At 44.3% G+C, this 11,561-nt stretch overlaps 1 protein-coding gene across 2 annotated transcripts in view; it reads right to left on the reverse strand.

The window, feature by feature from the left end:
• The window catches only part of Rbm28 (RNA binding motif protein 28), a 43,714-nt gene that overhangs the window by 27,989 nt on the left and 4,164 nt on the right, over positions 1–11,561 (reverse strand). The window contains exons 2-9 of one of the 2 annotated variants that reach the window (XM_029478818.1): positions 10,147–10,305; positions 9,765–9,859; positions 8,941–9,016; positions 8,270–8,362; positions 7,121–7,192; positions 4,886–5,054; positions 4,613–4,752; positions 2,144–2,207 (exon numbers count right to left, since the gene is read on the reverse strand). In XM_029478818.1, the coding sequence (XP_029334678.1) occupies positions 2,144–2,207; positions 4,613–4,752; positions 4,886–5,054; positions 7,121–7,192; positions 8,270–8,362; positions 8,941–9,016; positions 9,765–9,859; positions 10,147–10,305 (868 nt within the window). Of the gene's footprint in view, positions 1–2,143; positions 2,217–4,612; positions 4,753–4,885; positions 5,055–7,120; positions 7,193–8,269; positions 8,363–8,940; positions 9,017–9,764; positions 9,860–10,146; positions 10,306–11,561 lie in introns of both variants that reach the window. The other variant, XM_021165387.2, reaches the window with a different exon arrangement.

The following is an 11,561-nucleotide window of genomic DNA, read 5'->3' on the forward strand; positions in this document are numbered from 1 at the left end:
AAGTTGCCTTGGTTATGGTGTCTGTTCACAGCAATACAATCCTAACCAAGACACCACCTCACTCCTCAGTGTCCTCAGCTCCAGAGGTGACTGACTCTCACCTTCCAAAGCTCACCTCTCCAAGTCACCTATCTTGGGTTCTCTCTTGTCATGGCAACCCATGGACACCTCACTGTAAACCCCCTTGCCCATCTCCACTCCTTGTCTCTAACCTCATGTTCTCCACTCATGGATGCCTGAATGCTCTCACTGGATACACTCCCTATACCTTGCCACTTCTGGACCTTCTTCCTCCCACCCCACCTCTCTCTCTCTCAACCCCTACCTTGCAGCCTACCAAGCCTCTGCCCCACTTTTATGACTACATTTTATGACTCCCCGACTACATAACCCAAACAACATGCCTAACCCTCCTTCAGTCCAGGATGCTCCCTTGCCCCTGCCTTGTGAATCCATCCTCACCCTCCATCCTGTTCTCTCCTGATCATCCGCTCCTCACACATCTCATCTTGCTTCTCACACTCCTACTTTTCTTCTGCCTTTTCTCACTGCTAGCTGACTCCCCTAAATTCATTAGCTGTCGAGATGTCCGAAGACATCAAAAACACTCTGAACAAATCCCACACTCCCAATTACAAGATATAACTAAAGTCGCAGCCATCTCTTCTGACATGCGCGCTCAGTGGCCAAGCCCTCACTTGGGTCAAGGTCATCCAACAAGTGCTCCCCTAAACCCTACTGACCCTCCTTCAGTGCTGCCCACTACTTTCTCTGCTCCTCTCTCCAAAGTCCTCTGTTAGCCACAGTCCCTCTTGCCACCAATACTCCAGCTGCCAATGCTTCACCCCCACTACTGACCACTTGTCCCCATCACATCCAAGTTCAACCCAGGAACCAAAGCCAAATTCCCTCAACCTTTCCACACCAACCTCAAACCTTGTAACAGACCGTCCCTCTCACCATGTGTCAAGAGCCTCCCCATCATCTGTAAAATATTCCCTAAAATATTTCCATTTCAGAACGCCCCTGAACACCCTAGGAAAGGCTATTCTAATGGAACAAAAGTCTCTCAAGTTATGTTCTCCCCAACACAGTAAGACCCTGCTTTCAGATAACAGTGGTTCTCCAATTAACCTCAGACAGCCAATGGAAATTTCCCTGGCTCCTCTCAAGAACTCTCAAACAGACTCTAGACAAGTACCAATCCTTTCAGTTGTATTCTTTTTCCTGGGTGCTGGGAATCAAACCTGGGCCCTCTGGAAGATCAATCTGTGCCCTTAACCACTGAGCCATCTCTCTAGCCCTGTCAGTCTACTTCCTTAATACAACCCAGGACCACCTCCCCAGAAGCTGGGCCCGCCCACATCAATTGCTAATCAAGAAAATGCCTCATAGACTTGCCTGTGGGACAGTTTGATGGAGGCAATGTCTCAACTGATGTTCCCTCTCTCCAGATAACTAGCTTTTGTCAAGTTGACAAAAAACTATTCCATACATGAAGCGTATACAAAGGCCTGAATTTTATTCCCAGCACAAAATAAACTAGGCATGGTGGTATACACCTGTAGTCACAATATTCAGGATGTGGAGGTAGGAGACATAAGTTCAAGCTACATAACCTGAGAGACATGAGACCCTCTCTCAAAAATATAAAATACAAAAAGAAAACAAAAAGAGAAGTTAGGCATGAAGAGAGACGTTATCTAAGGTAAATGGCATCATCTCAGTATTTCTCAGTAAGGGTGAGAACCAGCTAGGAGTTGAAATGTTTTCGAAGATGCCATCCCAGTTACAAAACAAGAACTCTGAAAAGGACAGAGACCGTACCTACTACCTACCCCGCTCCCCCGCACCCTGGAAGATCAATCAGTGCCCTTAACCACTGAGCCATCTCTCCAGCCCTGTCAGTCTACTTCCCTAACACAACCCTTCCCCCACTTGAGCTCTTGCTCTGACACTTCTCACTCGTGTGTCCCCCAGATGTGCATCTAACTCTAGTGCTCTGGAAAGGAGAGAGGGAAAGAGGAAGGAGAGGCAGAGGAAGGTGGGGGAGAGGGGAAAGGAGAGGCATGCAAGTGAGGCAAGGTGAGGTCAGCGAGGAGCCTGTGAAGGGGACACACAGCTTTGCATGAGGAGGGCATACCTGATGAAGACAGTTTTCCCTTCCGTCACATCCGAGGGTAACTTCCTCTTCTTTTTCTGTGAGACTGGAACATCTAATGTAAATAACAATAAAAAACAAAACAAAACAAACAAAACAAAAAACTCAAAGACAAATGCAAGTCATATGGCAAAGGGTAACTTCTTAAATATTCCATATAAATTTTAAAAATGTTTAGATGGGCTAAGAATGTAACGACTAGATATATTAAAATATTTAAAGCAAAGCAAAGCAGAGGGGCTGAGGCTGTAGCTCAGTGATAGAATGTGCATTTAACATAAATAAGGACACGGTTCAAGAGAGAGAGAAAGGGAGGGGAAGGGGCCTAGTTTAAGAAAAAAATACTACTTTTTACTTAAGTCGGCAAAACATAAAACTCCAATATAATCCAGTGTGGTACTGGTGTGGAGAAAAAAAAGTCCATAGATTGCTGTGGCCACATTCACACATGTGCACACCCACGCACACACACATTATACTACAATTGCATGCATATGCATGTGTTTCTGCTTATAAATGTGTTAAAATGTCCTCTAGGCATACAAGAACCATGATACTGACTGTCTCTGGGCATATGGTCTAAGCCGTTAACCATGTGGATGAAGAGGAAGCTCACTACTTGAAGAATAAACATTACAGTAGGTGTGTGCTTCATGCTTGGAACCCAGCACTTGAGACACCAAGGTTTTGAAGGTCTCAAGTTCAAGTCCAGCATGGACTTCACTGTGAGACCCTTCAAAATGAAAAAATTAAGAAAACCACTTATCTGCCATGTGTGTACATACAAATTTCTGGGAAAAAAGAGATTACGCTGGAGAACTGTGGGCTGGTGAAGAACTTGTGGTTTCTACATTAAGCTCCTTTGTACTATATCTTTAACTTCTTATCTGAGTCCCACTAAGTTTTTAGATTCAAAAAAGAAAATGACAGAAGGCAGATGAATCCAAGTCGTAGGTTTCATTGTGTCCTCGGTGTGAAAGCCTTGACTCCATCCTCAGGAACGGAAAAGCTGATTTTCTGTCTCTTCTGTGGCCAAACCAAAACATCAGGCTTACAGAAATACAGGCAAAACAGCTGAATAAATAAAAACCCCCACTCCCTGGGAATCAGCTCTCGGCCGTTTCGCACTATATCATGACCTGCCTTACTTGTCCTTAATAAAGGGAGCAATGTGGACCTGGTCATAGCTCTACAGATGCTCCCTGTAGCCAGTCCTGGCTAGGAACTGAACTGTGCCTCTCCAAAACTCACACAGTAAGCCTGTAACTCCTTATATTGGAGGAGACCTCAGAGAGGTAATCAGGGTTGAGTGGAGTTGTACAGGGAAGAGCCTTACTCTACAGGATGAGTTTCCTATTAAGGAGGAAGCGAGACCGGAGTTTGGGGGGTTTTGTTTGATTTGCTTTGTTTTGCTCTCCTTGACCCCACACATGGGTAAAGCTATCTGCAGACAGTGAGCAGGTCAGTGTTCTAGGCAGAAACAGGTAGCCTCCAGAAGTAAAAGAAAAGAAACCTGTCTTATTCGAGCCATTAGTCTGTAGAATTGTGTTCTGGAAGCCCGTGCTGAATTTATAATTCTTTACGTCAGCTCAAACTCAGAACTGTTGGTTTAGTTTTTTTTTAACTTATTTTATCTACGTATCAACTCAAAAGGTTTGTTTTTGTTTTTTAAAGCCTATTTAGTATATAAACATGTATTATATCCTGTTTATCCAGTTATTCAACTTAGACAAAAGTGTAAACACCCTCAATATTAAGGCTAGGTTTTAAATTCTCTAAGAAAAACTCTAAATTCTCAATCATTTCAAAGTCATCTTTAAAACAAAGCAAACAATAAAGAAACAAAAGGCCTCCGAATGTGGCTCAGGTGGGAAATGACTGCCCAGCACGCATGCAGCCGGGGTTCCAGCCCCAGTGCCGCATAACGCGGATACAGCAGTGCACACTGGGGATCCCAGCTCTGGGGTTAGAGCGCATTGAAGGCAGCAGGAACTGGTTCAATCAAGGGCATTCTACATACTACATACTACATACTGAGTTGAGGCCAGCCTAGGCTATCGGAGACCTGGCTCAAAAAAGGGGGCAGAGGGAAGCAGAGACACAGCCAGTTAGCAGAGTGCCTGTGCTGTCTGTTAGATCCCTGCAGCACATAAGCCACCAAGGAGGCAGAGGCAGGGGATCAGAAGGTCACGCTCATCATTCTCCACACAGCCCAGCCAATGTCAGCCTGGGCTATGTGAGACCCCGGACTCAAAAGAGAAGGGGAGGGGAAAGGGGATAGAGGGACAGGGACAGGAAGAAAAGCATTAGAAAAAAAAATGAAAATGAAGGTTCTCTGTTCAGTGTTAAAATTTTGATAGAAACTATTTGCAAGAAGCCTGGGCAGAGCTGGTGTCCACTTCTCGTTAATTTATTCAAAGCTGGACGGTGTTTAGGAAGATACCAGCAAACCTTCATCCTCTTGATCTTCAGCGCTGCTCTCACTGTCCACTGTCCCCTCATCATAGGAGCTGCCTCCTTCCTCCAGGTCACTGTCCTCGTAGGAGTCGTCGTCCTCGATGCTTTCCTCGGGAGCTGCTCTCTTGACTGCTCTGCAACAGCACAGTTCGGATCTCATCATCGGGGCTGATATGTAAGCGGCTGAGCTTTCTTACATGGGCCAAGTTCGCAGTGAAGGCAAGAGGAGAAATGCTGTCTTCCCTAGTTCTCAGAATGTGCACATACCTCTTGTGCACACTCACAGGAGAAGCTATTGCTGATTCTCTTTCTTCTTCTTCTTCTTCATCAAGGCTATCATCTTCTTCATCATCAAGGCTATCTTCTACTTGCTCTTCCACCCTGTAGTTCTTCTTACCTGATTCTTTAGGCTTACGGTCACTGCTCTTCTTTACACCTATGGAGGAGGATAAAGAAAGGAATTCACGTATTGTCTAAAACAAGATTATTTTAAGAGGAGTAACTAATAATTCAAGTACCTAGTTTCTTTGGTTTTTCAGGATTTCCTTTTTTTTCTTCCTATACAATCAGACTTTCATTTCTATCAGTTCTACGTACTCAGATTCAACTAACCACAGACCAAAAAAGGTCTTTTAAAAATACTGTATCCATACTGAATATCTAAATTTTTGTCAATATTCTCTGGACAATTCAGAATAACAACTATTATGTAGCTTTGTATGATATTAGGTTTTCAAATAATCTAGCGAGAATTTAAGATGTACAGCAGGTGTGGTTTAAAAAAAATGGTCCCCATAGGGGACTCACAGGGAATGGCACTAAGGATGTGTGGCCTTGTTGGAGTAGGTGTGGCTTTCTTGAAGTGTGTCACTGGGGGGGTGCGCTTTGAGGGCTCAGAAGCTCAAGACAGTTCTCTTCCTATTGCCTGCTGATCAGGATGTAGGGCTTTTCAGCTCCTTCTCCAGCACCATGTCTGCCTACACGCTGCCAGCTTCCTGCCATAATAATGGACTAAACCTCTGAAACTGTAAGCCAGACTCAATGAAATGTTTTTCTTTATAAGAGTTGCCATGGTCATGTGACTCATCACAGCACTGGAACCCTAAGACAGACATATCACATCAATTCTAGGGGAGAGTTGAGCACTGAGGGTTTGGGCATCTGAGTCGTCTACGGCTCAATTCCTAACAGACACCAAAAAATGACAGCAAACAATATCAGCAAAAATAAAAGAAAACAAAACAAAAAACCCAAAGCTGTCACCACCTAGAATAGATTCCTCTTCTTCTCGTCCTCCTCAGAAGCCTGAATGAAGGTTAACTCACTCCAGAATGAGAGAAACAGTAACGAAAACTCTTCAAAGAGCACTTACACACCACAGCAAGCACACTGCTCACTCTGGCCTCCGTGAACCTTAGCACTTACACACCACAGCAAGCACACTGCTCACTCTGGCCTCCGTGAACCTTAGCACTTACACACCACAGCAAGCACACTGCTCACTCTGGCCTCCGTGAACCTTAGCACTTACACACCACAGCAAGCACACTGCTCACTCTGGCCTCCGTGAACCTTAGCACTTACACACCACAGCAAGCACACTGCTCACTCTGGCCTCCGTGAACCTTAGCACTTACACACCACAGCAAGCACACTGCTCACTCTGGCCTCCGTGAACCTTAGCACTTACACACCACAGCAAGCACACTGCTCACTCTGGCCTCCGTGAACCTCAGCTTTGATGTGAGATGGTCTCTGAGACTCTAGTGACTTAATGGCAATGGTTTCTCTCTCTCTTTTTATTTTAATTTAAAAATTTATTACTTTATGCATATAAAAGTGCTCTGTCTGCAAATGTATCTATGTACCATGAGCACACAGGCCCTCAGGGGCAGAAGGTGTCAGATCCCCTGGGACTGGAGTTACAGATGTTTGTGAGCTGCCATGTGGGTGCTGGGGACTGAACTCAGACCCCCTAGAAGAGAAAGCAGTATTCTTAACTGACGAGCCCTCCAGTCCTGCCTTCTCTTCTCAGTGGTCATTAGTGCGAGGTAAGAACAGAGTGAGGGAGATGAACTAAGGCCTCCTCACTCATACCTCACTCATACCTCAGAAGTGAGTTTAGACTCAAAAGAGCCGATGTTCAGCCATCAGATCACCAGGCAATCCAACGTCAATTGACAAGCATTGCTGAGCCTGGGTATCTCCAGCCAACACTCCCAGTATAGACTATGACAGGAAAGTTTCGATATACTTTTATCAAAACACAACAACTGTTGGGCATGGTGGCACACAGTTTTAATCCCATTATTTGAAAGGCAGAGGCAGGCAGATCTCTGGGAGTTTGAAGCCAGACTGGTCTACATAGCAAATTCCAGGACAGCCAGAACTATGTACAGAAACCCTGTCTCAAAAAAACAAAAACAAAACAAAACAAAACAAAAAACTACAGGAGTTCTTTTTGCCCTCGCAACCCTCCTACCTGGTGCCAACACATCTCACCTGGGGCAGAAGCATGCTGGGCATCTTTGTATTTGTCCTTTGCCACAGCCCAATCCACAGCCACAGTCCGTCCTGTCCAACAGAGAGATGGAATCTGAGACTCTCTCTTCCTCTAATACCCCGACTTCCCGCTCACCGAAAGACAATAACATATCGGTGGAGACAGAGAAATGCCACCTCTGAGATTATTGGCTCTCTTGGCCGTGAGCTTAGCCTTTAACCACTGAACCACCTCTCCAGCCCAACTATTGGTTCTTAAAGAGAAGAGAGGCAAGAAGATCTTGAGTTCCAGATCAACCTGGACTATCTTGCAAGATACTATTACAAAACAAATACAAAACTAAAAATCCTCCCAGTTGCTCTCTTTAATTCTTGACCTTTTAACAAAAGAAAGTCCACTTTTTTACACAGCCACCACACTTTAGATAATATGAGATAAAGTTGTAAATGTGGGACTGGCAAGATGGCTCAGCGGTTAAGAGCACTGTCTGTTCTTCCAGAGGTCCTGAGTTCAATTCCCAGCAAGCACATGGTGGCTCACAACCAGATCTGATGCCTTCTTCTGGCCTGCAGGTACATTTTTTTAAAAGATGAGTATTTAAAAATACTTTAAAAAGCAAAACACAGACGTTCTGGGACAATGGAAATCTTGCTCAAGTTAGGAAAGAACTAAGCTGACCCTTCTTCCATCAGCCCAGTACCTGATACTACCAAGAATAGATTAATAGCCCATGGGTATTGATGAATAGTGGCCCAACCAGAAAAGAGGAATGTAAGAATTAACATGCACTTATTAGCAGCTTTGTCCAGGATAGTCACTAGGAACTCCAAATGAAGAAAGGGCTCCTGTCATGAGACCTTTCAATTTTAGCCTAAGATCAAATACTAGAAATTTTCACCAAAAATTGTAGTGTTGTGGTGCATACTTGTAATCCCAGGACTAGAAGGTGGCAGAAAGATCAGATGTTCAAGGCCATCCTTGGCTATTTAGGGAACTCCAGGCTACCCTGGGCTACATGAGCTAGCATTTTAGCAATGAGATTCTAAGCAGCAGAAACATCTTTCACACACACCAAAAAATGTGGTTACTGTGCTAATTCACTCAAGCACCAGAAATAACAAGTCACGGTGCGAGTGTAGAAGCCCTACCTTTTATCTCCTTCATATTCGCGCCTTTGAGAGCTTTTCCTGCTTCAAGGAGGTTTTTGAACTGAACAAAAGCAAAACCACGCATCTTTCCATCTGTGAACAAGTATACAAGAAGGTTAGAGGCAGCAGTGGGTAGCACAGAACAGGAAGACTGTAGTAACTCAGGCTGACAAGCGAGGCCCCAGCCTGCCAATCAGCCAGGAGATCCCTGCCCTAACGCAGCAGTTACTATCTCCTCTAACTCCACCCTTAGGAAAGCAGTGCGGCAAAGCCAAAGGTAACTAGTGCAAATCTGAGTCCCAGCTCTCGAAAAATGTCTCCAAGGGAGTAACGCCAGCACCCAGGCTTCCCTGCTTGTCAAGTACTATGCCAGGCAATCTGCAAAGATCATATTGTCTAGGGCCACAAAGACCATAGCAAACAATTTATTTCCAATTCAATAATATGGGAGAAGTCACATTAATTTGTCTTCATCAAGCAGGACTACGGTGGCACATGCCTTTAATCCCAGCACTCAGGAAAGAGGAGGCAGTCAGATTTCTGTAAATTTGAGGCCAGCCTGGTCTACAGACTGAGTTCCAGGACAGTCAATGATACTGTCTTGAAAACAAACACAACAACAACAAAAACAAATCTCCAGTTATATTCATTAAATGGAGATGCACAAGTACCTGGCTTCTTTGGGATATTCACTTCAAGAACAGTTCCATAGTGAGTAAATACCGCTTTCAAGTCATCTTCTGAACACTGAGACAGAAGGAGAAAAGGGAAACGAGACTATTACCACAGGGGAGACATGAGAAACACCAGCTGCTGAGTTCATCTTCTGCAGGGCCTCTGTATCCTTGCATTCCTTTCTGCTAAGCTTCCACGATTAGAACAGCAAACAACTGTGAACAGATGACAGCTTACTTTGTATCCAAGAAGCCAAAAAAAGGAAAAAAGCCAGACATGGTGTTCCACAGCTGTCATCTCAGCACTCAGGAGATAATCAGGTTAAAAGGCTAGCCTTAGCTAGAAAGTTTGAGATGTACATGAACTGTCTCACTCAAAAAGGGAAGGAGAGAGGGGCTAAACACACAGATCCTTGTCTCAGTCAGTAGTAGCTTCTTCCAAAGGAAAGCATCCATCTTCACACTTCATGAAATTTAGTAATTTCTTTTAATCTATCTATCTATCTATCTATCTATCTATCTATCTATCTATCTATTTTATTGGGGGGGGGCAGCTCATGCTCACGTGCCTGGAAATCAGAGGACAACATGCAATGGTCAGTATTCTTCTACCATGTGGGAGCTAGGGATCAAACTCAGATCAGAAGGCTTGACAGCAGAACCTTTAACCACTGAGCCCTTAATAAACAGGTCCATTTTCCAACTCAGCAGGCTAAGGCTTATTCCCCAGTAGAATATTGCCCATTCTTGGTGGAGTTCTACCACTGAGCATGCCCTGGTTCCAGCATCCTTTACAACACACACTTCGTTCCATCACTCACCTTAAAGCTGAGGTTCCGGATAATTAATCTGGCTTTCTTATCTGCCACTTTGGCTTTTTTGTGCTTTGGCTCCTTCTTTGGGGACTCTGAATTTTCTAAAAAGCAAGAGACATGGGATAAGTTTGCAACCCATTTCTAGGCCAGACATAAATGAAGAAGGTACCAATACAGACAGCATTTGCTTGAGGTTAAGCATGGAATATCCAAGAACCAGATTTTTCAGACAGAGATGCAAGCAGATGCCTATTCAAAGCACACCAGAGGAGTTTTGGCAACAAAAAGAAAACTAGGGAACTCAAGTTCTGGAGACTCTCTCCCAGCTCTCGGATCTTCTGGAATTTTCAGTGTCTTCCTAACCCTTGCAGAATTACTAGAAACTCACCATTTTTTCTCGTTTCCTTGGACTTGTTCCTCAGTTTTTTCTTGGCAACAGTCACATTGATCTTACAACCTTCAAAGGTAGTGATCTCCTTGAGGGCCTTCTGAACATCTTCCAGCATGGAGAAAGTCACGTAGCCAAAGCCTCGGCATGCCTTACTCCCTAGAACAAGACACAAAGGCAGGGAACTGGAGTGAAAGGACAGAGGCTTCCAAGTCACGAGCACTGAACCAAGTCATCAAAGATTAAGCCAGCATGTGTTCTACCCAGCCACCCAGTGAGCCGCCCCGGAGATAAGAGCCTCCATCGGAAGCTCCTTCCTCACTTTGAGGACCATTAATCTTCCTCTTGCTTCCACTTCAATGTCCCCTGTTATCGCCTCTTCTTACCTCAGCCCTGTCAATCTTAAGACTATGGTGCACTCATGATACACACTAGGCTTTCACAAAAGAATTCAACATGTAACAAGGAAAGAGCACCAGAAAGGAGAGGAAATTACATGTGGTAGATCTGGAAACCCAGATGATAAGACAGTCTTCTCTTACAAAACATCAGCAACGAGGAAGGCTGAGAAAAGAACCTCAAAAGATACATAAATAAACAGACCCTGGTTTAGAAATCCCGAGGTGTTGTTACCATCATACCATCAACTCCTGGGCATTTCAGTACCAAGTTAAATATTTCCAAAGAAGGTATAAATCCCTGGCCTCACTTTAGCTTCAGAACACTCCAAGCTAGGTAAAACAAGTATGACTATCCCTTTGTTCCAAGGAATAATTTGAGATAGAGAAAAATAAATGAATGTCAAAACAGTGCTAAGCACTAAGCTAAGGGGCTGGAGAGGTGGCTCAGTGGTTAAAAGTACTAACTCCTCTTCTACAGGACCGGGGTTCCATTCCCAATACCTAAATGGTGGCCTACAACCATCTGTAACTACAGTTCCCAGGGGACCCAATGACCTCTTCTGGCCTCCAAGGTCAGCAGGGCACCAGAGCACCACACACACGGTGCACAGGCAAAACACCCATGCACATCAAATTAAGAAATTAAAAATTTTTTAATTTATTTATTTTATGTATATGAGTACACTGTAGCTGTTTTCAGACACACCAGAAGAGAGCATTGAATCCTATTGTAGGTGGTTGTGAGCCACCATGTGGTTTCTGAGAATTGAATTTGGGACCTCTGAAAGAGCAGTCAGTGTGTTTTTTGGGTTTTTTGTTTTGTTTTGTTTTAAGAATTATTTACCCGGGCCTAGCAAACACAGGAGTGGATGCTCACAGTCAGCTATTGGATGTATCACAGGGCTCCCAATGGACAAGCTAGAGAAAGTACCCAAGGAGCTAAAGGGATCTGCAACCCTATAGTTGGAACAACATGATGAACTAACCAGTACCCAGGAGCTCTTGTCTCTAGCT

This window comes from Mus caroli, chromosome 6 (genome assembly GCF_900094665.2).
Source record: "Mus caroli chromosome 6, CAROLI_EIJ_v1.1, whole genome shotgun sequence".
NCBI lineage: Eukaryota > Metazoa > Chordata > Mammalia > Rodentia > Muridae > Mus > Mus caroli.